Source organism: Acomys russatus, chromosome 6 (genome assembly GCF_903995435.1).
Source record: "Acomys russatus chromosome 6, mAcoRus1.1, whole genome shotgun sequence".
NCBI classification, from domain to species: domain Eukaryota; kingdom Metazoa; phylum Chordata; class Mammalia; order Rodentia; family Muridae; genus Acomys; species Acomys russatus.
The window spans coordinates 77731589-77755815 of NC_067142.1; the positions used below are offsets into that span (position 1 = coordinate 77731589).

Here is a 24227-nt window from a genome sequence, read left to right on the forward strand (position 1 = left end):
GGGCGGAGCCACGCCTGCGCGCTACTCGAACGCCCGCCAGGCTGGTTACACGCGAACTCACAGGAAGCGCTCATTAACCCTGCTTCCGGAGAGGATTCTCTGTGGCGATCTACAGTGTGGAGACCGGCAAACTCTGAAGCGGGTGTTTAGCTACTCGCGTGGTCTGTGCGCCCTGCGTCTCCAGTGGAACCGGAAGAGGTATGACCCGTCTACTTTTTTTTTTTCCCTGCCGTTTCCTCTTTCCTGTAATCCTGGGTTCTGAGACCGTGAGTTAGAGACCGCTAAATTTTGGTTACCGTGGCAACCTCCACCACGCCAGTTTGAACACTTGAAGTGTGTACGTTAGATGCGCTTATCGTGTGTGGTGGGTCGATTTCAAAACCAGGTATTTCAAATTTTGCCGAACGGTTGAGGTTGATATTTAAAGAGCTTAATCCGGACTTAAGGCGGAGAAGCAAAATTTGAGGCAGGCCAACTCTTGGGAGATAGCTCAGCAGGTAATAGCGATTGCCGTCAAGCCCGGGGAGTTCGAGCCCCGGGATCTCCATGGTGGAAGGACCCATGGAAGCTATCCTCTGATCTCCACACGTGCGCGGTGGCTTACTCCCGCCCATAAACAAAGTGTAATATTAGAAAAAGAAATCGTTTGCCAGCAGGCTCCAGGTTCGGTCTCCCGCACCGCAGAAAACAAAAAAAGCAACACCAATGCACTAATCTGGACAAGGCTGAGGGTGTGCCGAACTAGGGTAATGCTGTCGGATTGCAGAAAAGGAGGGAAATTTGGTGGAATTCTAAGTCACAGTACCAGGTGCTTCAGTAATTGATAGATACACAGAACAGAGGGCCTGAGCATTTTGACAATTAAATCCAAGCTCTGGCATATGGCTGCTTTTGTAGAGTCATTTATTTGCCATGGTCGCCTGCCCACCCCTTAGCCATTTTTGTCATATCAGCTACTCTGTGTGCTCTGTGGTTCCTAGACCCTATTTTTTTTTTTTTTTTTTTTTGGTCAAGTTACATAATTTGTCTAAGTGCCAGTTTTTCAGTCCTAACATGGAAGGAAATAAGGTTACTATGATGATTTCTTAGATAATTTATGGGCTAGGTATGTAGTTCCTGTAAATACTAGCTGCTGCTATTATTGTAGTTATGTATTCTTCAGATTCTTTCTGCAGCTTAACTTTTTTACTTTGCAGTTAAGGATGTGTTGTTTTTGTACGTACTTGATACAGAGCTTTGCGGTACTTATTTTTTATGGATTTAAAAAATTTATCTTATTTTATTTTTATCTTGTGTGTGATTGTTTCCCTCATATATGCATCTTGAGATTGTTGGATGCCCTGGAATTGGGGTTTCCAGAAGGCTATGAACTGCTGTGTGGGTGCTGGGAACTGAACCCAGGTCCTCTATAAGGGCAGCATGTGTTCCTAACCGCTGAGCTATCTCTCCAGTGTTGACTCTTGTTTTTTTTAAAAGTGGAACCTTTGTTTAGGCTGTTGTTGATGTAAACAGATTCAACCTTTACTTTAAAAGAACAATGGGTTTTGTTGCTCAAATGATATTTATTAGTTGGAAAGATGGCCACTTTTCTGTACAGTTCAGTTGGCTGTGGACTAACAGCTACCTAAACTAACTGTCACTCTCAGTTTGGAATAGATATGAGCTATTTCAATGAAGAACTGGCAGAGCTTGCTGTGGCAGAGCAGAACAGAGAAACGTCTGTGCTGTCTGAGACAGGAATGCATTTCCCATGGCGTCAGAAGCACATGGAAACTGTAGGTATGTGAACCAGCAGTGAAGCCTGTCACTGTAATCCCAAGGTGTGCTAAGATTAAACACAGACACAAAATGAATAACCAAGCTAGTTTGCTCGTTTGCTCTTCATCTTATTCCTTTTTTTCATTTATTTTATTTTATTTTGTATTTTCATTTGTTGTTGTTGAGACAGGCTTGTGCTATTTATCCCGGGCTTGCCTTGAGCTCACTTATGTAGCTCAGGCTGGTTTAGAACTAATGGCTGTTCTTTTATTTCAGCCTCCCAGTGCCGGGATCGCAGGTGTGAGCCATGATGCCTGATTATCTTTTTAAGACTAGATGGGCAGTTTTTCTTTTCTTCCTTATAGCTGTAGACAAAAATGAAATTATAAGAAATAATTTTTTAGTTTTTTTGCATTTAATAATACATAGTCTATATTATGATAGCTATATTTATTTTTAGATTTTTAGTTCTTTTTTACTGAGCACTTATATATCTTTGGCATTGGCAAAATATTGGGGCTTGCAGATGAAGAAAATATGACCTCTCATCAAGGAACACATAGAAGACATATCTATTTATTTTTGTTTTTAACCTAATGTTGATGCAGACAAGATTTTTTATTTTCCTTCTTCAAGACAGGGTCTCTCTGTGTAGCCTTGGCTGTCCTGGACTTACTTTGAAGACCAGGCTGGCTTCGAACTCACAGAGATCCTACCTGAGTGCTGGCATTACAGGCGTGTGCGCCACTGTGCCCCAAGCAGAGAGAGTTTGTAATGGGTTAACTTCTGTGAGACTATAAAGGAGCCGGCTGCTCTGTGTGAGACAGATCTTCACGTACACCTCCATCCGCACTTTACTTACTACTTTTCATGCTTTTCTTGGCTCCTAGAATTTAGCTCCCATTTTGTCTTGGCAATTTCAAGTTTAATAGTTGCAATGAAAACATTTTCACCACATGATGGATTTTAAAATGAAATTATGTTACTTTCAACATAGATCTGGTGGAATCTAAATCATAAAGTAATATATTATGCTACCATTTCTCAAAAGATGAGTAAAAAGGCTTTTAATGGATGGAAGGTTATTTGTTATTTATTATTTTGTTTTTTTCAAGGCAAGTTTCTCTGTGTAGCCCTGGCTGTCCTGGAACTTGCATTGTAGACTAGGCTGGTCTTGAACTCAGAGATCCACTTTCCTCTACCTCTTGAGTACTGAGATCAAAAGATTGCACCACCACACTCGGCTACATGGTAGTTTTAAAATAGTGCTTTTTTGCACTAAGTGTATGTCACTACATATACACTCTTAATGTCGTGTATTGTAAGTAGTAAAATTTCTTTTGCTTTGAGACATGACTATGACTGTTGGCTGTGTACAGACAAAATAACAAAATAACAAAAGTATTGTTGGGAGATTGTTGGGACTTAACTCTTAGAGTAAATCTTAATTTGTATTTTATCTCAACAAAATAGATAGGGTATCACTTTTTCCTAGTTAGTTTATAAATCCATGGTAATTGTCATGTATTTATCCCCCTCTCTCCAGCACGCACATCTGATTTTTGGGCGGAATCTTGCTCTTGGCCAGGCAGACCGCAGACTTGGTTCTCTAGCCAGGATAGGATTAGAGGTGTGCACCACACAGTTTGCCTGGCCTCTATTTTTCTTTCTCTGTGGAGGAAAGATTCAGCATCAATTCTGTTATGTTTGTTTCAGTTTCTGTAAGTAAGTTTGGAGATATAGTGAGTCACAAGAGGAAGTGACTGGTGGTAAAAGGCGTTTAAGCAGTATATCTGAAGTTCCATGAGGGAGGAGCTCTTAAAGTTTACCAGTGTCAAAGCTGGGTGTGGTGGCGCACACCTTTAATCCTACCTCTCGGAGGCAGAGGCAGGCAGATCTCTGAGTTCCGGGGGGGCGGGGGGGAATGACCAGTGTCTCTGCAGTTTTGACAGACAGATTTTGGAAATCATACAGAGGGCAGCATTAGAAGCATTCCTTTTGCCAGCCCCATCTTTTGCCTCAGCTGTTCTGTACATTCTGGCTGTAAGGCCCTGAACACAGGCAGAGCTCTCTAGAAGGTCAGTGTTAGGAAGGAGCAGATATGGATATGCACGTGGTTGTGCGCTCTTTTTGTTTGTTTTGAGCATGCTGGGGTTCAATCCAGAGTCTTGCACATAGCCTCTACTGCCACTGACCTATAGCCTCTGCCCTGACTGTTTAATTTTAATTTTATTTTATTATGTTAAATTTATTTTGGTTTTTATGTGTATGAGCATTTATGTATGTGTGTGTACCATGTATGTGGTGCCCACAGAGGCCAGAAGAGGGTGTCAGATTCCCTGATCTGGAGTCATAGGTGCTGTGAGCTGCCTGATGTGGGTGCTCGGAACTGAATTCTCAGGCCTTCTTTAAGAGCAGCACATGATCTTAACCTTGGTGCCATCTCTCGAGCACCTGCCTACATTGTGTTCAAAGTACCTTTGCCTAGTCCCTGTTGGTCTCTAATTACTTGCTTGAATAAGGGAATTTAGCTGGATGACTAGAGCCCAGAGCTGGGTATGGTTGTGCACACCTCTAATCCCAACATCTGTGAGACAAGGCAGAAGGAATCCAAAGTAATACTTGGCTGCCTGGTGAGCTTGAGGTCAGCCTGGACCCTCTGAGTCCCAGGAAACCAGAAACAAAACAAAAACAAATATACCCCTGTTAGCTAAACAGAATCTGTTAGAAGGGAAAAGGGGTCTCAGTGTAACCTATGTCTCTTATAATAGTGTGACTAAGCCCAAGTACTCTTAACATGGAGATTGTCAGTACTGTATAGACTTAACAGGTGCTAATGTTTACAACTGCTTTAATCTTTATGCATTTCCTATCACTGAATTACTGGAAACTTGATCTTAAAAGGTTCACGTTGAGTTCTCTGAACACAGTAGGTCATAAAGACCATATTTCACTAGGATAGCATTGATGACTTTTTTCCATTTTAAATACTGGTGCCCGTGCCTTTGGAAGGTTCTTTCCAAATTATTTAGTAAAAGAACGGTCAGATTTATAAGATATAGGGAGCCCGGTAGCACAGGGATATCTAATATTTAGGATGCTTGAATTGTTTGGTTTTGAGACAGACTTTTCTTATGTAGTGCAGGCTGTCTTTGGACTCAGTCCTGCCAGCCTCTGTAGTGCTTAGATTACAGTGATGTGCCCTCATGTCCAGCTTGGTTTTTAAATTCTCCTTTGATTTATCTATGTCAGCTAATCGCAAGAGTATGGAAAGAGTATATGTATCACAGCAGTGACTACTTGCATGAAACCTGCCCCCAACTACCTGTTGACATTAATCATGGGTTGGGGAAGCCACTAGAGCTAATATTGTGTGGCAGGGTTTGTGTAAGTTAGTGGTTGCTCCTGGGGTGGGCTAGGTGGTCAGCAGTCCCTTGTTAAAGCTTGCGTCTGTCGAATCCTGACCCAGAGGAATTCTGTCCATTGTTACAGTGACTGGCGGGAAGAGGAGGAAGGACTTTGCCCAGACTACGAGTGCTTGTCTAACCCTGATCCAAGAAGCCCTGCTGAAGCACCAGTGGCAGCAAGCAGCGGAGTGCATGCACAGCTACCTACAGACCCTGGAGGACTCAGACACCTACAAGAAGCAGGCTGCCCCTGAGGTACACGAGAGCATGACGCTGCTGGAGGCACAGCTGCTTGCTGGCAGTCTCACTTCCAGCTCCACCCACAGAAGCCTTCTGATCCTCCTGCCTTCGCTTCCTGAGTGTCAGAATTACAGGCATGCCATCACCATGCCTGGCTTACCCACTCCTCTTATTGTCAGTTTCCACTGTATGATCTGCCACATTCTATGCATCCGTTTATCAGCGGGTTCCCTGAACATTCACACATGTGTTTTCACAGAGTGCTTTCTTTAATTTCTTTTTGGTATATACCGAGGAGTGGAATTATAGGGCTTATGAGGACAGTATTTTTAATCCCCCAAGGTTTTACCAGACTTCTTACCCAAGTGGCTTTGCTATTTTATATTACACCAGCAACATTTAATGTTCTAACTTCTCCACATTCTTATTGACATTCTTCTTCCTCCTCCTCTTCCTCTTTTTCCTCTTCCTCTTCTTCCTCTTCCTCTTCCTCCTCTTCTTCCTCCTCCTCCTCCTCTTCTTCTGATACTTGAGGTTGTGAGGTCGGTCTCCTTGTCATGATTTGCATTTCCCTACTGATTAATGGTGCAGACCGAGGTCCTCACACACTGACCGTGTTCCTCTCCTACTGAAAACACCAATGGCCTTCCCCCACTTCTCTAGAGCAGCAGCTGCAGTGCCCTGCCTGCTGTGGGCTTCCTTCAGGCTGTGCGTCTTCTCTTCCTCATCTGTCCCTGACCTCTTCCCTCCAGCTTGGGTTCTCTTCTCTAGCCTCACCGCCCTTGCTTTTCATGGACCAGACCAGCCATACTCCACCTGTAATTTCCTCTGCTTGGAAGGATCTGTCTTCAGCCATTGCCAACCTCTTCAAGGCCCCGTTAAGTGACTTCACTCTCATACCTGCCCGTGCTTTTTACCCAGCACTCCTGATGTGGAGGTGCATACCTGTAGCTCCAGCAAGGGGAGGCAGAGGCAGAGCCAACCTTCTAAAAAATTTTTTTTAAAGACACGCGATTTTATTAATCTACTTTAGGTTGATAGAGAAATAGACATTTGCTCCCTTGAGAGAAGCAGAGCTCAAGCTCTGTCACCAAATGTGATCTGAGAACAATATTTCATTAAAACTTGTCTTTCCTAATAAATTTTCTTAGATTGACATCCTAAATGTACTGCACGTATACTCAGTGTGGATGCCGTGCCCGGGAACGTGGGCATGTCTGTTTCTGCGTTTGGATGAGATTGAGATGGTACCAGGGAGCCAGCACTGTAGGAACCTACTTTCCGACTTAGCCATTTTATACTGTTTTTTTAAAGTTCATATTTAGTATGCATCTTAATGGTGTACTAATGGTGTAAAGAGTACTAATTTAATAATGGGACTGTTATTCTTACCTGCTGTGATGGTTTGGATGAGAATGCCACACAGGCTCTGGCCTTTGAATACTAGTTTCTTTTGTGGCACTGCTTGTGGGGTTTGGAGGCACAGCCTTGCTGGAAGAAGTACGCCTGTCCCTGGCGGCAGGCTTGCAGAGTTTAAAGATTCCCGCCATTTCTAGTGCGCTCCCTGCTTCATGCTTGCCATTTGAGACATGAGCCGCTTGCTCCTGCCGTCATGGACTATCCCTCTGGTACAGTCTTCTTCTAAGTGGTGCTGTGGTTGTGGTGTTACCACAGCAACAGAGGTGTCACCAGTACGACGGCGTTTGGGAGGTAGCAGTGATCCCCTAGTTAGGAGTGCTGGTTCACTATCTGAACTCTGGGAAGGGCTGGCAGCGCTGGTCTCCATGGAGTGGGAGTGCAAGTTGCTTTTAAATGTTATAACCAGGAAAAACAAAGTCTTGTGGGAAGAAACCAGATAAGGTAAGGATTTATTATTTTACTATTTCTGCTTTGATAGATCATTTGGAAGCTTGGAAGCGAAATTCTATTTTATCACCCCAAAAGCAGTGTGGAGACTTTCAGTAGCTTTGCTGACCGGATGAAGAATATTGGCGTCTTGAATTATTTAAAGGTGAGAATGTAGACTTGTGTGATTGTTTATAATTGCTTGTATCAATGCTGAGAAGAAAATAGATAAGCGCTTCGGGATAAGGAGAGGCAGGAGGACCCTTCTGTGTGTGGACTGCTCACGTCCGCGTGTTCAGCCACCTTTCGTGGGGTCTAATGGAGCCCCGTGGTTCTGCCTCTGGCTGTCAAGTGTGGTCCTTGAGAGATGAGGCTGCACATCACTGTGTACACAGACCAGACCCTCATGCGTTTGCTGAAGTTACTTGAGTGAGCTGGCATTTTTGAAAAAAAAAAAACCATGGGACAAGTTAGGAACTTAAACGTGTTCAAATGTTGTAACGTCGCTGATGTTTGGATAGAACCTTCTCTCAAATTCCTGTTTTTTAATAATAGCTTTCTGCAGAGGGGACCGAGACCATGGCACAGAATTATAGTCCCTTCTTTGTGTAGACTCCTAAGTAAAAGAGCGCTGCTCTTTAGTACCTTTATAAATAATTGATTGTTATGTTTTTCCTGACCATAAAGGTGTTGGCTTGCATTCTTGTCATGTAGTTTTGTTTTTTCTTGTTCAGCTTTCTGGGGTGTGTGTGTGTGTAGTCTGGAGGTTGACGCTGGGAGGCTTTCTGATCTATTACCTATCTTCCTTACCTATTGAGGCAGGTTTTTGCTAACTAAGCGATGACTGGCTCCAGCTACCTAGTCTGGCTAGGCAGTTTGCTCTGTCCTCTGTCCACCCTATGCGCACCCAACTTGATTGGTGGGTTCTGGAGATTCATGATCTGCTTTCTCAGAATAGTTTATCCACTGACACCTCTTCCTAGCTCCACATCCCCCAACTGTAATCACCCTTTTTGAGACAGGGCCTTCCTATGTAGTCCAGGCTAGTTTTGAACTCACGGTCCTACCTCAACCTTTCTGGTGCTGGGATACTCTTTCCTGCCTGAACTAAATCCATTCTTCAACACTCCTTGGCAGGATGTGTTTGAGTGTATCTGACACGGATGAATTGTTAGACTGTAGATCCAGCAGGCATTAGGTGTATGAGAAGACTGTCGTGTGCAGTCTCTCGTGAAGGCTGAAGGTGAAGCATCGAGGGACTGACTAGTTGAGCTTATAATATGGGTTTTGTGCCCAGTTTTCTCTTGGTGTTGCACTGTATTCTGTATATATAATTTTACTCTCAATTACTTAGTGTTAGTTGTTTCATATGTCTTTCTTTGCTTGATTGAAAAGTGTACATGACAGAGTATGGACTATACCACTGTGTGAGCTTTCACCTTTTTTTTTTTTTGTTCTGTTTTTTGAGGCAGGGTTTCTCTGTGTAGCTCTAGCTGTCCTGGAACTCGCTCTGTAGAACAGGCTGCCCTTGAACGCAGAGAGTCCCCTGCCTCTGCCTCCTGCGTGCTGGGATTAAAGGCATGTGCCTGGTTGAGAGTTCAGTTTTATATGAAGATTCTGGCCAGCATGTTCTGTCCTTACTGAGTTTTCTGGCTAATCATCCTGTAATGACTTCAGCCACAGTGGGTTTTTCTTATTGGTGCAGATCTCCTTACAACATGCACTGTATCTTTTACATCATGGGATGCTGGAGGATGCAAACAGAAATCTGAGTGATGCAGAGACATGGAGATACGGTGAAAAGTCATCTTCTCAGAAAGTGTTAATCAACCTTGTTCAGGCCTACAAAGGGCTTTTACAGCACTACACTTGGTCCAGAAAGAAGATGGAGTTGTCAAAGCTTGGTGAGTCAGCACAGCCAACTTTCTTATGGTGAAGGGGAGCGAGGATCACACAGACCACTGAACTCATCTAGATGCCACAGAAAAGAGATTTGTGTAAAAGTAACTTTTATTTGGCTAATTTTTCATCCTGGAGGCTTACTGCGTCCTGGAAGCTTCTAGCCTCTGTACAATCTAATCTAGGCCTAGAATGTTTTCAGCCTCTGAGACTTACTTCTGAGCAAGCTCACCCTTTCTAGCTCTTTCTGAACTCAGTTGTCTGGCTTAAACTCCTCTCTGCCAGATTCAATCTGGCTTCTCTCAGCTTCTGACTGAATTGCTCTGCTTGGCCGCATTCTAACTTTGGCAATATGTTCTAATCTTCTGGCTTTTCATTATCTGGCTCCTTGTCTCTTCAGCCCATCTCTAAATCTCTCCTGGTAATACTGCTTCTGAACTGCCATGGATCAGCTTGCCTGCTTTTCAACTCCCATACTCAGCCAGCTGCCTGAGCGGCACCGACTAGAACTCAGAAATCTGCAAGTCTCTGTCTTCTGAGTGCTGGGATTTGAGGCCTGCACCACTACGCCTGGACCTAAGCTTTTCTTTACCTGAAATTTGTTCTATGCCAGGCTGGCCTTGAACTCAGAGATCTGCTTGTCCCTGTCTCCTGTGGTTCCAGCCAGGACACACAGACCTAGGTCTTTGGATGTCATCCCTTGCCACAGCAGACGTGTTTCTGGATTAAAATATCTGTACAGACGCCGGGTGTGGTGGTGCACACCTTAATCTTGGGAGGCAGAGGCAGGCGATTGCTGTGAATTTGAGGCCAGTCTGGTCTACAAAGTGAGTCCAGGACAGCCAAGGCTACATACACAGAGAAACCCTGTCTTGAAAAACAACAACAACAACAAAAAAAAAAAGCAAAAACAAAAATTCCTGTACAGATATGCTCTTGGGAGGCAGAAGCTATCTGGAGTTTGAGGTCAGACTGGCTTATATTACCAGATCTTGTCTCAAAAATTCAAGCAAGCTAACAACACTTACTAGTAAAAACTGATAGGTGAGTTTTAAAGTTGTTATGTAGTGGAAGTTCTTATTTCTTTAGAAATTCACTTATGTTACATAAACAGGGTTTTGTTTTAGTCCCAGGTGTGAGATATGGAACAGCTTTTAGTTTATCCACAGCTGAGAATGCCTCATGTGGAGTGGAGAGGGCGTGGTCTTGGCCACCTGCAGTTAGTTTTATTCAGAGGACTCTTGAAATGGTATAAATACCAGAATCCAGAGACAGGGGCTGCACTTTGGGAAAAAAAGTGAGAGATGCTTCCAGGGACGCTTCGGGGTGGGAGGGGGTGGGAGTGGGCGGGAGGAGGAGATGGTCAGAGAAGGAAGGGGGCTGCTGCTCCTGGATATCCTGACAACTGAGATTGGTGTTGCCCCAAAGAACCCACCCACCCTGACCAGCTGGAAGTAGTTAAAGAGAACTCTGCCCGTGTCCCTTCTAACCTTCTGTCTTTCCTACCTATGGTTGGGGCTGGAAGGGAAGTAGAGCTGTTAAGGAAGCCCCAAATAAAATAGAGTTAAAAAAAATAGCACCTATAGATGGGTGTGGTGGTGCATGTCTTTAATCTCAGCACTTGGGGAGGCAGAGGCGGAGGCAGAGGCAGAGGCAGAGGCAGAGGCAGAGGCAGAGGCAGAGGCAGAGGCAGAGGCAGAGGCAGAGGCAGGGGCAGAGGCAGAGGCAGAGGCAGAGGCAGGTGGATTTCTGTGAGTTCGAGTTCAGCCTGGTCCACAAAGCGAGACCAGGACAGCTAGTGTGACATAGAGAAACCCTGCCTTTGCCTTAAAAAAGGGAGCGGGGGGGGGGGGGGGGGGGCGGAAAGAGCATCTACATTGTTATCTACTCCTCTTCCATGTGGCACTAGAACTCATGTTATTTGGTGACTATTTGGGCTGTGATGTTTACCACTCTTGTAGATAGGTAACTTTGTACATTCCTTTTTTGCATGCAATTAATGGTTTATTCTGTAGTATGACTGAGGTGGAGCTTTCAGAAGATCTTTAACCTCAAGTGTCTTTAATGAAGAAAACAAAACAAAAAACAACTGAAAACCATTCCTGCCCATATAATAGGTGGTTGAGTGATGGCTATTTTAGAGTCATTGGTACTTTAATGTAATTTTATCAAAGGTAACCACCTTTAAGCCCAGTACTCTGGAGGCAGAGGCAAAGCAGAACTCTGAGTTTGAGGCCAGCCTGGTCTACAGAGTGAGTTCCAGGCCAGCCAGGACTATATAGTGAGACCCCAATTTCAAAAACAACAACAACAAAGCCACTAGTCAGAGAGATGAAAACACTAGTTTCTCTAGCCTTCTGAGGATGTGGCTGAGGACCTGAACCCGCCACAGCTGTCTGTGTGTCTGTCCGGTTTAATGAGCTTGCTCATTGACGAGCTCCTCCTTCAAACCTAAGGAATGCTAGGGATCTGGTTTTTGTTCTTTCTTTCTTTCTTCCTTTCTTTCTTTCTTTCTTTCTTTCTTCTTTCTTTCCTTTCTTGTTCTTTTCTTTCTTCTTTCTTCTTTTTGTTTAGTGTTTTTGTTTGTTGTTTGTTTTTCGAGACAGGGTCTCTCTGTGTCGTCTTGGCTGTCCTAGGCTCACTTTGTAGACCAGGCTAGCCTCCAACTCACAGTGATCCACCTGCCTCTGTCTCCTGAGTGCTGGGATTAAAGGCGTGCGCCACCACGCTTGGCTGTTTTTTCTTACATTTACTTCCATATCATTAATCTGCTTTCCAGGTCTCATTTCTAAGCACAGACTAATACTTATCCAGCCACTGGGAAAAGAATATCAATGCGCTTTTTTGCTTTGCAGTATCCTCTGGGCTTCTGTTAGCTATTGCTTTTGAAAACTACCTTTGCTTCAAGGCTCTTATGGAGTTTAAAGAGTACAATTCCTGTCTCTGTCACCACCACACAGGTTAAGGAACTGGTCACTGCTCTCACCTTAGCCCGCTGGTCGCCAGTGTGTCAGTCTTCTTCCTTTCTTCCGCACCTAACTTGTAATCACTCCTGTGCTGGCCAGTTTTCTGTCAACTTGACACAAGTTGGAGTCACTAGAGAAGAGGGAACCTTAGTTGAAAAAAATGCCTCCATGTGATTAGGCTGAGGGCAAGCCTGCAGGGCATTTCCTCAAGTAGTGATTGTTGGGGGAGGGGGAGCAGTCCATTGTGGGTGGGTCCCCCTCTGGGTAGGTCCCCTACTGGGTAGGTGGTCCTAGGTGCTTAAGAAAGGCTGTGCAAGCTGGTAAGTAACACCTCTCCATGACTTCTGCCTCAGCTCCAGGTTCCTACTCTGTTTACAGTGATGAACAGCGACAAGGAAGTGTAAGCCAGCTAAACCCTTTCCTCCCCAGCTTGCTTTGCTCACGGTGTTTCCCTAGCTAAGACAACTCCCCTGACTTTATTTATATTCTTCCCATATAACTACTGTAAATGATGCAGCTCAGCCTTGGATGAGTCTGAATAGTTTATACTTGGACTCATACTGTACTGTATTTTGGGCCTCACATGTTTTGCTCAGCATTAGTTTTCAGACACATATATCATTGAATATGTCTAGTTTATTCAGTTTTACCATAGTAAAAATCTTACTGTGTGATATATACAGTAAATATGCCTTCTGTAATTAATAGTCACTTAGATTATAGTTTGAGTGTGATATATCTATCTGAATTATTTATTTTTTTAAATTTAATTTACAAAATAGCTAATGAAACCTGAGAAAATGACCAGGCATCCCCTTTCATTACTTCTTTTCAGTACACTAGGTTTTCGTCAGGGCAACGAAGCAGGAAAATGCAACCGTTCCTGTACAGATGACATGATCCTGGCACACAGAATACCTAAAAACAAAATTCATTAAGAGCTCTACGAGCTGTGGGGCTGGAGATGACTCAGTGGCTAAGAGCACTGACGCAGGCTGAGGCCTTGCGTTCCTAGACTGGTGACTGTTGTATCACATAAAGAGCTACTGAACTTTGTCTTTTTCTGCCTCTGTTGAGATGACTGTTGATTTGGTTTAGAGGGTGGGTCTTGCACTAATTGATAGTCAGCTGCTATGCTAGTCTTGGGTGTGGTGTATCATTGCTTTTTATGGGTGCGTAAACTGAATTTGCCAAGACCCTGATGTTGCCATGTCCATAGTAGCGCGCGTGTTCTCCTTACACTTTTCAGGGCTCAGTGAGCCACCCACTGGAGCTCTGCTCATGGCTTCTCTAAGATGAATTTCCCAATCTCTTATTTCTCAGCAGATAAGGATGATTGTGTTTACACTGTGAAATCCCAAAAAATGCTCAGCCAGAGCTGCAAGACATCTGCGAATATATGTGCACTGATTAAAATTCCTGGGGTGTGGGACCCTTTTGTGAAGAGTTACGTGGAGGTAAGCTGTTGATTGCATAGACTGGGGTGGTGATGCCCTGGTCCCAGCACTGAGAAGCCCAAGGCAGGACTGCAGCAAGTTTGAGGTCAGCTTGAGGTATAAAGTGATTTTAAGGCTAGCTTGGCTACATTCATAGTACAACTCTGTCTCAAGAAACAAATACAGGATTGTATCAGTTTGATTTTTGTTATCTAATCAGAAGGAAACAGAAAATGCCTAATTTTTTTCTTTTTTAGTGTAAATAATTTCTGCTTATTTTATTAACATGCTGTGTAGGTTTGTCTTGTTTAGTTTTACCCCTGTACTTTTTTATGGTTTGAATGTAAAATGTCCCACAAAGACTCATGTGGAATGCTCAGTCACTTGCTTTGTGAGACAGTGGAACCTTTATGTGGTAGGCCTAGCTGGAGGAAGTGGGCCACTGGAGGGGCCAGCTCTTGACCTCTTCCTGTTCAGTGTCATGTGACAAGTGGGTGCTGCATGCTTTCAGGGGCTAAGCTGCACCCATGTCTTCTATTTTGATGGATTCTAGCTCTCTGAACGATACATTCAGAAAAATCTCTCCTCCTCCTCTTCTTTTTCTCCCCCCTCCCCCAGCCCCCCGACATCCTGGAACTCATATTGTAGACCAGGCTGGCCTTGAATTCAGAGATCCACCTGCCTTTGCCTCCTGAGTGCTGGGATTAGAGGCATGCACCACCACTGCTTGGCTAAATCCTTCCTCCTTTTAGCGCCTTGGTTAAGTTCTTGGTGGCAGTGACAAGAAAGGTAACTAACACCTGTCATACCAGACACCTATAAAATGCTTAGCACTATAACTGTCAATGGAAAATCTGTGTTTTATTGTTGAACATAAAGAAAAAGCAGGATAGTTGCTAAAGACGTGGTAGCATGTAGAAAGAAGTGGGTAAAAATCACCTAAATCACAAAGTGTGGGGTGAGGAACACTAGGCAGTTTGTAGAGCTGTCCTGGTGTCTTGGAGTCGCTGCAGAAGGACTGAGGGCTTGGGTGCTGCTTTGTGAGAATTGAGTCCTGAAGTGCCCATTTTGTTCACCTGTGAGTGTCTTCAGAGATTGGAGCTATAGTTACAATGCACTGCTTGGGGCTGAAGCTAGGAGGGTGCTAACACAGTTGATCACTCTCTTGGGCATTATAGTGTTCTCTGCTTTGGGAACTTGTGTTTCTTATAGAACAGTTCTTACATTGAGGTTTTACATTTTCCAGGAACAAATACAGGGAAAAATGAGACTACATGTAGACCTTTGATCTTGTTTTGTAGAAGTCGTAGGAATGCTGGGAAAGCAAGCGTCGTGTTGCTGTCGCCCACTATACCGTATTTGTCACTTCTGTGATATTTATTTATTTTTACTGTTCTCAGCAGTAAGCTTGTATCTTCTTTCTGTGGAGTTATTTTACAGAATTAATCTAAGACATACTTTATTTTATACAGATGCTAGAATTCTATGGTGATCAAGATGGCGCCCGAGAGGTACTCACCAATTATGCGTATGATGAAAAGTTCCCATCAAACCCCAACGCTCATGTCTACTTATATGAATTTCTTAAGAGAGAGAAGGCACCAAGAGCGAAGCTGATAAGCGTTCTTACGGTACGCAGGTTTCCTAGTGTTTGACTAGAAGGTCTGTGTCAGGGCTTGCTGGGAAGGCCGTGTGTGGGGTTGGAGTACAGGAAGAGAAAGAGAAATGGCACAAAAGCAGGTGGAACAGCCAGGCAGCCCTTGAGGATCGAGTAGCTGAGAGGTTCCTAAATCTCACCAGAAGGTTCTGGACTCTGGTCATGTTCTATTACTTGATCTGGGTGGCAGTTACATGAATGTGTTCAACTTCATGAGAACACATTGACTGTCAAACAGTACTTGTTTGCCATAACAGTGCATGCATTTCAGTAAAAATTGAGTTGAGGTATAAATCGATAAATCATGAAAAATGCCACTATAGGAACCAAGTTTTAATAACTGCTGTAATAGCTGTGTTGGTATTTATTTCTGACCTTTGCTTTATTGACCTTTTATAAAACTTAGAGAAACTAGTAAAGTTTGCTTTTTGTTCTGTTGAAAATAAAGTCCAAGTATCCCAGGAAACAGAACAAATTCATTTTAAAAATTAAGTTTTGCCTGTGTGCCAAGTGTCTGTACATGTGTCATGATGCACTTGGAGAGCTCAGAGGACAGTTGGTGGGAGCTGGTCTCTTTCTACCTTGGGTTGCCAGTTTGGCAGCAAGCACCTTTACCAAGTGAGCCCTCCTGCTGGCTCAAATGCATTTTTAATGTTTCAAAGTGAGAATTTACTTCAAATCCTCTTTCTTCCATAGTCATTATAGTCTTAAGAAATAAAATATTTGTTTCTTCCCATTTTTACAAAAGAACTGTTAAAATATTCCCATTCTTTTTACTGTGCTTTGTTTGAGTATATTCTCTAAAATTGTTCTTTGCCCTTTAGAGTTTTTATTTCATCTAACTATTCTGTGGTATTTTCTATGTGAGTTCTTTGTGTTCTTTTAAAATGCTGTCATGTAGTGGAGAGGCTGCCCTCACATTTGTTCTGCAGCCTGGGCTGGGCTGGAGCTCCTGTCTGTCCTGTCTCTACCTCCTGAGCACTGGGATTACCAACCTAGGCCACTATACCTGGCTTCCTAATTTTTCTTCTTCTATTCTTTCTAAAAAGCAAGATCTTTTAAGTTTTTAATTATAGCAAGCAGAATAGGCATGTGTACTATTCAAATACAAAGTCTGTTTACTTGATCTATTTCTTCCAGTAAACCTTGCCATTTTCTTAGTAGTAATTTGGGGGGGGGTGGAGAATAAAAACGAATGTGTGTGTGCGTCTGTGTGTGTAGGGGGGGGGGGTAGGAGGCAGGCAGCCAGGCAGGGGCGGGGGTGGGAGGGTAGGGGAGACAGAACACACCAGCGGTCAACCTCAGGTGTTCTTTTTCAAGAGCTATCTACCTTGTTTGTTTCCTTAATTTTTTTTTTTTTTTTTAGTTGAGACAGTACCTTGTTGTATAACCCTGGCTGGCCTGGAGCCCTCTGTGTGGACCATGGTGGCCTTAAAGTAACAGATTCACCGTCCTCTGCCTCCTGAGTGCTGGACGTAGAGGTGTGCATCACCACATCTGGCCTGTCTTGTTTCATGAAGCCGGGTCTCTGACTGTAACTCCCCAAGTAGCCTAGGCTGGCTGGTCAGTCAGCAAGCCTCAGGGATCCACCTGTTTCTGCTTCTGCAGTGCTGAGCCTTGAGGCGTGCCAGGGTTCTAGGGATTAGACTGATGTCATTGAGCTGACTAGACCAACAGTTGATGACTGAGCAGTGTCCCCAGAGCACACAGGAGTTGTGTGGGCATGTTCCAACCTCCCTACACATGCACATGTGGGGACTAGGCGTCTGCTAGGGTCTTCCTGTGTTGTTTTCCACCTTGTTATCTACTTTCTCCCTTTATTTTTATTTCATGTGCATGAGTGTTTTGCTTGCATGCAGAAAAGAGTGTTGGGTCCTCCTGGACTGGAGGTGCAGACAGCAGTGAGCTGCCATGTGCTCTTAATCACTTAGCTGTTTCTCTAGCCCCTCTGCCTTTTTCTTTTCTTTTTCTTTTTCTTCTTTTTTTTTTTTTTTAGGCAGGGTTTCTCTTTGTAGCCTTGGCTGTCCTGTACTCACTTTGTAGACCAGGCTGGCCTCGAACTCACAACAATCTGCCTGCCTCTGCCTCCCGAGTGCTGGGATTAAAGGCGTGCGCCACCACCACCAGCAACCCCTCTACCTTTTTTTGACGCAGGGTCAGTCCCTGAACTGAAACATCACCAATGGGCTATGTGACCAGGACAGTGGGTTACCTTCCCGGATCTTCCTGTCTCACTCTGAGCAGAAACTATGGGTGCGTGCTGCAACACCTGACTTTTTACGTGGTGCTGACAATCTGAACTCGAGTCCTCATGCTTGCAGAGTGAGCACCTTACCCTCTGGTCCTTCTCCTGGAATTTTGTTTCTAAAATAACTTACCATAGGATACCTTCCTATGCTCAGATCAAAACGGGATAAAAGCAAAGTACCTTTTAAGTCCTTAATTCATTTAGTGAGAGCATATTAGCCAGTAAGAACTTTACATGGAAGTAAAGTAGAATTTGAGAAATGCCTTTATAGTGTGTAAATTACTAGACTGTTTTCTCTTTCAGATTCTGCATAAGATTGTGCCATCCCATACACTAATGTTAGAATTCCATACACTGCTTAGAAAATCAGGTAAAGCTGTGTTTTATACTCCTTTGTGCATCTAGACCAGATGATGGACCAGCCACCTATGACCCAGGGCCACATCTACTCATGGCTTCTCTGCACCCACCATGTTCACTTGCACCCCACCCCCTGCAAGGCCGGTGGATGGTTTTGCATTATGACTGTAGAGCCTGCAGCTGGCATGGAGATTCTGCATCCATAGCTCACAGAGCTTAAAATGCTTGCTGTCTGGTCCCAGTAGAGAGCTTCGGGAAATAGGATAGATGCCTTTCACTTGCTTGTATGACTTGCGTTTAGTTAATCCCTTGAGGGCTTCAGTGCAGTGCAGGAGAGAACGTGTATCTTAGGAGGAAGTGGGCTTGCCTGAGCCAGTTGCCACAAAGTCTGTAGGTCTCAACCTATACATACCCAAAATGCCAAGTAGGGCAGGTGGTATTTAAACAGAGGGTATAGCCTCCAGAAGAAGCTCACGGTCTTGCCATTGCAGGATGGTGAGCACAATGAATTGTTTTAAATAGCTGACCAGAAGGCTCGCAGTTCATAATGCTCCAGTAGCTGGACGCCCTTCTTAGTTCTGTGCCCCTCTCTGGTACCTCTGCAAGCTTGGACTGTTGTGACTGTTGCAGAGACAGAAGAACACCGGAAACTGGGCTTGGCCGTGCTATTTGAAGTTCTGGATTTCTCTGGATGTACTAAGAACATAACTGCCTGGAAATACCTGGCAAAGTATCTGAAGCAGATATTAATGGAGTAAGTTTATCACTAGTTCACCATAAGTAATAGTCCCACATTTTAGCTGTTGCTTTTAAAGTTTTATCCTTGATATTTTTGAATTCCTGTAAAGGATCTTTAGTTTTTTTTTTTCTGAGTACCAGAAGCTAAGGGGAAAAAAACCATAAGCCTAACACACAGAAATTCTATGTATATACTTCATGTTGGCAAAATTGATACTGCGTGTTAAAGTGTGTGAGTAGTAAGGTCATGGCTGCTGCTGCATCTGACGGGTGCATTGTCAGCACCACATCCTGGGTGAGAATGTCTGTTCTCTGTGTGAGAAGAGAGGCTTCCTGGAGTCAGGCTTTACTTCAGTGTCATATCCATTTTGGCTGCAAGGAAATCCTGCGTTTGAGAATGCTAGCCTCAGGCTTTAGAGCTGACTTTATGTGTGCTCACTGCGCTAGCTAGTGACATGAACCTGGGCGATGGGCCCTAAGAATGTGGCCGACTAACGTCTCACGCAGTAACCAACTCTATTCAGCGCATCAGACAGTTTATACTCTGAGGGTTAAGAAGAGTCATCCGAGTAAAGTGCACAATCGCAAGGACAAGCCACACGTGGCAAAAACATGTTTTCCTTAGAGGCCCATGACTAACAACAGCTAAAGTACAGTCACTCCTAATCTGCTGCGCTTGTGAGGGGCATGAGGAGGCACTCCAGGAACAATTCCATAGTTTTGAAGAAACTGAGGACATAAGACTGTTGCCTTGTTTTCTCACAAGCACTCAGGCATGACTCCATTCTTGGACTGCGATCTGACAATCCAGAAGATAGAAGAATGCTGCAGCTAGATGGTTTTTACAGAGAAATCTTAAGACATTTTTCCTTTCTTAAAAAGTTTTGGTAGCTAAGAAGTCCAGGGTGAAGGTGTGAACAGATTTGGTGTCCAGCGAAGTCCAGTTTCCTGGTTCCCGGTGCCGGTGCTCGCTTGCTGTATTTTCCCGTGGTAGAAGGGACGGCTGCGCTCTGGGGCTCTCAGTCTGTGGCTCAGGTCCTCATGTCCCAGCCCCAGCGCCTCCCTCATGGTCCCTACACTTAAGCATACAGAGTCTGTGAAGAGCGCATTCACACTACGGCAGTGTGCTGTGGAAGCACAGCCACGGTACAGATCTGAAGTACCATTTAAATCCTTACTAGACGATAGGGTTCCTGAGGGCCAAGAAGTGTCCTGTTCACATGGTGACTCTAGAAGCTCTCCCACAAGGGCCGCCACAGGCATAAGTACACACTGTTAGTGAACAGTTAGTTCGCCTGGTTCAGCATCAAGCTCATGCACTTGTATGTTTGTGTAATAATGGCATCTGACTTGATGTAGTAACTTTGGTAACATACAATTTTATGTAAAGTACCTTTTAAGTAATACAGTTACTCTGTAGCATACACTGTGCGAGGAGCTTTATGGGAGATCTGCTGTACTGTTGGACTATTTTGCTCCTAATAAAAATGCCAGGAAATAGCCATTTCCTCTGTCAAAGAATCAGAGGTTCAGAAAGGTTAGCTTGCTTGGGATCATGTAATCAGAGATGGAGGATCTCAGATTTCAATCCAGGATTTTAATTGGGCATCTATGCTGTTGACCACTCTGGTGTGGTGCATCGGCTATGAAGTAGAAATGGGATGGGGCACCAAAAAGAGTGAGCATGCCTCTGCGCTGCTGCCATGCCCATGCCCAGAAGTCCGCTCAGGACCGTCTTCTGCGCCGTCTTCCTCAACTGCTCACATTCCGATCTGACCACAGCCCTGTCACTTCTCTGACCTTCCCTTTTCTTGTGTTTCTTTCAGAAGACATTCTGCTTGGGTTGAAGAAGAGTGGAAATCTAGGAGAAACTGGTGGCCAGCCTTTCACTTCAGCTTCTTTTGGGCAAAGAGTGATTGGAAGGCAGATGCTGACTTGGCTTTTGAGAAAGGATTTGTAGCTGGCATCCTTTTAGGGAAAGGTTGGTGGTTTTGTTTTCTGTTTATTTGGATGTAGATTTAGCCGATTCTGATGCTAGAAAGTGGGCCCTGGCTCATCTTTGTGATACCCAGGGGTCTTAGGTGCTTGAGAAGTGACTGGAGTGGGAGTGGGAACCTGAGTCCTGTGTGGTTGGCTTCCATGTCCCGACTCAGAACATCAGATACACAGTGCAGACATTGCTGTGCAGAAGGTCACAGAAAATACAAGGATGTTCTTTTTTTTCTCTCCAAGACAGGGGTTCTCTGTGTTATCTTGGCTGTCCAAGACTTGCTTTGTAGACCAGGCTGGTCTCCAACTCACAGCCATCCACCTGCCTTTGCCTCCCAAGTGCTGGGATTAAAGGTGTGTGCCACCACACACAGCTCACTCTTTTTTATTTTGGATGCATGTTCTTTTTTGAGGGGGGAGGGATTTCAAGACAGGGTTTCTCTATGTAGCCTTGGCTGTCCTGGACTTGCTTTGTAGACCAGGCTGGCCTTGAATTTATAGCAATCTGCCTGCCTCTGCCTCCCAGTGCTGGGATTAAAGGCGTGCGCCACCACGCCCGGCTGGATGGATGTTCTTAATTGACCTCAAAATGATTAGCTCCATTTTATATTCCCTCACCTGTCCTGTGAGGAAGGAACATTTTCTCCTCTTAAGAGAAAGAATACCACCTATTAAAAAAAGTCTTCTAAAAAAAGGAAACTGGTCTTTTATTATGAGATGTTTTGGCCAGTAAAATGCTTACCTGCTTTGCACCACTGATGCATGTGCAGTCGAGCACACTACAATAAAACTGCCATTGTGTCGGGCGTGGTGGTGCATGCCTTTAATTCCAGCACTGAGGCGGGGGTGGGGGGGATGGGAGGAGAAGGGGGCGGGGCAGAGACAGGCGGATCACTGTGAGTTCGAGGTCAGCCTGGTCTACAAATTGAGTCCAGGACAGCCAAGGCTAACACAGAGAGACTCTGTCTCAAAAGAACCCCAAAACAAAACAAAATAAAACAGAAACAACTGCCATGAAGTATGTCCAGAAATACAAAAGGAGTGCTTCAGTGAGCACTAGGGAGCCCTGTGCTCAGGAGCCTGAGCTCTCCTTTGTGGTTGGTATTACTGTTCAGTGAGATCCTGAGGCCAGCACTGTCTGCTGCGCTAAGAGGCATCTCATGGAGTGAGAATCTATGTGAGTTTCACATAGTTACCAAGGTTTGGAAAAGGTTGGTTCTGTAAGAAAGGGCGATGAACACGAACAAAGTGCCACTTCTAAAACACTGGTGATGAGCAGAGATGGGCTCACCTCCGATGCTCTGCTTCCTGAGCACTGAGCCCTGCCCACACAGGCAGGTTAGGGCAGCCAGGTCTGAGCAGAGTCTGAAGGCCCAGTACAGTTTTCAGTCCTCTTACTTGTCACTTAGGCCAAGCACCTTTGGTGGCCCTGTGTGACATGCACAGTGTAAACACAGCTCTTGCTAAGAGGGTTTTAAATATTAAGTGGACTTCTGGAGGGCTATACAATCCTCAAGTGTCGTAGAGACATGGTTCTGTTGAGAATGGGCTCTTTTCTTCTGTCGGGGTTCTAGCACAAGCTGAGTTTGCTTCTTGCTCTGGCCGCCGTCATCTCATCCTCACAGTCTTGGTTGACTCTGCTTTTTCTTAGGATGGGGTTGACAGTTGTCCTTTCTTCCATGTTGTGTGAAGAGTCCCTTCCTCTCTCGAGAGACCTTTCCTCACAGCTAGCATCCCTGTTGTCTTCCTCCTTTAGCTCTCTTCAAACTTATCCAGTTGTTGATATTAGGAGAGGGTGACATTCCTTCCAATTTGCTATATAGGTAAAAGCAGAAACTGTGTTTCCTTTCCGCTATAGAGTGGTATGGAGTGTTTATGGAAACAGACTAGCACCTGTCTTCCACACCCTCAGGAGGATGGTGGGAGAATCAGTTGAGCCCAAGAACAACACAGCCAGATCCTGTCTCAAAAGAAACACCACAATTTATTTTAGTAACACTAAGGCTGGTACAGCCTCCACCAGCAAAATGTCGCCCACCAGCATGGTGTCTTCAAGGATGACAGACTGGGTGCTGTAGGTATGGCGTATAACCTAGCGTTATCTTAGGAAGATAGATTTATGTAAGTAGAGGATATAATAAAGTTAATTTTTCATATGATTTGTGATTGTTTTACTTTATATAAGTAATCACAGCTAGGCCTGGTAGTATAGGCCAGTGGTCCCAATTACTTGAGAAGTTGAGACAGGAGAATTGCAAGTTTAAAAGTTTGCCTGCGTTACATAGTAAGTTCAAGGCCAGCTTGGGTAGCTAACTTAGTGGCACTCTTTCTTAAGATAAAAAGTTAAAAAAGAGGCCAGTGGCAGGTACTGGAGAGATGGCTCGGTGGTTAACAATGCTTTGATATTCTCAAAAAAGACCCAAGTTCAGTTCTCAGCACCCACATTGGGCGGTGGACAACTGCCTGAACTTCAGTACCTCTCCTGGCCTCTACAGGCACCCACGAATATGTGACGTGCTCACATCACACAAACATACATCAATTAAAAAAATCCTGGAAATCGGAAGTAAAAGGTGTGGGGTTACAGCTCAGGGACAGAAGCGCTTGCCTAGCACGTGCAAGGCCATAGGATCAGTCACCAGTCTACAAGTTGACTTCTCTGAAACACTTCAAAGTGCCATAAGACTGAAGAGCAAGTAGACCTCCTCGGGAGCAATGGAACCTTGGTCAGAGTGTGCTCTCCGTCCATTGCTTGCTAGAAGGGTAGAAGGGACCGTGTTTGCTCATTTCTAATCTATAAAATATTTATTCTAATCCTTCACATCCCTGTTTCCTACAGGGAACCTTCTTACTGTCGTAGGTGCCACTTTAGCTGATTTACAAGCTGGCATTCAGAGGGAAGCTGGGTTAGGGCAAATTAGCTTTTGGGAGGCTTGTGTAATAAGTGGGTGTATGTAATGTGACATCACCACGGCTGAGCTTAGGAGGAAGGGTGGAAAAGGAGTTGAGGTGTTTGCTTTAATTATGGGTGAGACATGCCTTTGCAGGCAGTGCTTGCTCTCACTGGCGAATCTTTTACAGGATGCCTAAGGCACTTTGGCTTATGTGACACGAATAAGTCTACTTTCATAATCATTAGTGGACTAAGACTGAAGCAAAAGTTTCAAATGTAAGTATACTCAGTTTGATAAATATTAACACTTTCTCTTGTTTTTGTCTCATTTTTTTTTAGGTTGTAGATATTTTCGGTATATTTTAAAACAAGATCATGAAACCTTGAAGAAGAAAATTAAGCAGATGAAGAAGTCTGTGAAAAAATACAGTATTGTAAATCCAGGTGTTTGCACCTAGATTTTTAAGTTATTTAGTGGCTCAGTGGTTATTGAGTGTGTTCATATTATAAGAAGGTTGTTTAAATTATTTAAAACTTTTTGTCTCTGTGTGTGTACATGTGTATGTAGAGGCTACTGGTCAGCTGTGCCATTCCTCAGGAGCTTTGCTTTGAGACAGGTCTCTCATTGAAACCTGGGGCTGTGCTATAAGGCTTGCCAAGCCATTGTGCCCCAGGGATGCTTCTTAGTCTAGGATTATAATTGTGGGCTACCATGCTCAGATTTTCATTTTCTAATCTATTTATTTATTCATTCATTCATACATTCGTTTGTTTATATGTGTGTGTTTACA

At 44.3% G+C, this 24227-nt stretch overlaps 1 protein-coding gene across 6 annotated transcripts; it reads left to right on the plus strand.

Moving 5' to 3' along the window:
* Nucleotides 1–23930, plus strand: Taf1a (TATA-box binding protein associated factor, RNA polymerase I subunit A). 6 transcript variants are annotated; one of them, XM_051148069.1, is made up of 11 exons: nt 1–198; nt 1657–1779; nt 5251–5420; nt 7303–7416; nt 8956–9154; nt 13439–13572; nt 15024–15182; nt 17760–17826; nt 18447–18570; nt 20381–20535; nt 23776–23930. In XM_051148069.1, the coding sequence occupies exons 2-11, from the start codon at nt 1659–1661 to the stop codon at nt 23892–23894; spliced, it is 1362 nt and encodes a 453-aa protein (XP_051004026.1). In that variant the 5' UTR covers nt 1–198; nt 1657–1658; the 3' UTR covers nt 23895–23930. The 6 variants fall into 6 exon arrangements, with proteins under 6 accessions (XP_051004026.1, XP_051004025.1, XP_051004028.1 ...); XM_051148068.1 differs by having other exon boundaries at nt 3–198; nt 1647–1779; XM_051148070.1 differs by having other exon boundaries at nt 7–198; nt 1647–1779; nt 13442–13572.
* Nucleotides 23931–24227: the final 297 nt, after the last annotated feature.

Bases quoted from the DNA above. Each gene is read 5' to 3' on its own strand.
- Taf1a (XM_051148069.1), top strand. From the start codon at position 1,659: ATGAGCTATTTCAATGAAGAACTGGCAGAGCTTGCTGTGGCAGAGCAG. The intron at 15,183-17,759 runs GTACGCAGGTTT...TTTCTCTTTCAG, and splicing joins AGCTGATAAGCGTTCTTACG to ATTCTGCATAAGATTGTGCC. The intron at 17,827-18,446 runs GTAAAGCTGTGT...TGACTGTTGCAG, and splicing joins TACACTGCTTAGAAAATCAG to AGACAGAAGAACACCGGAAA.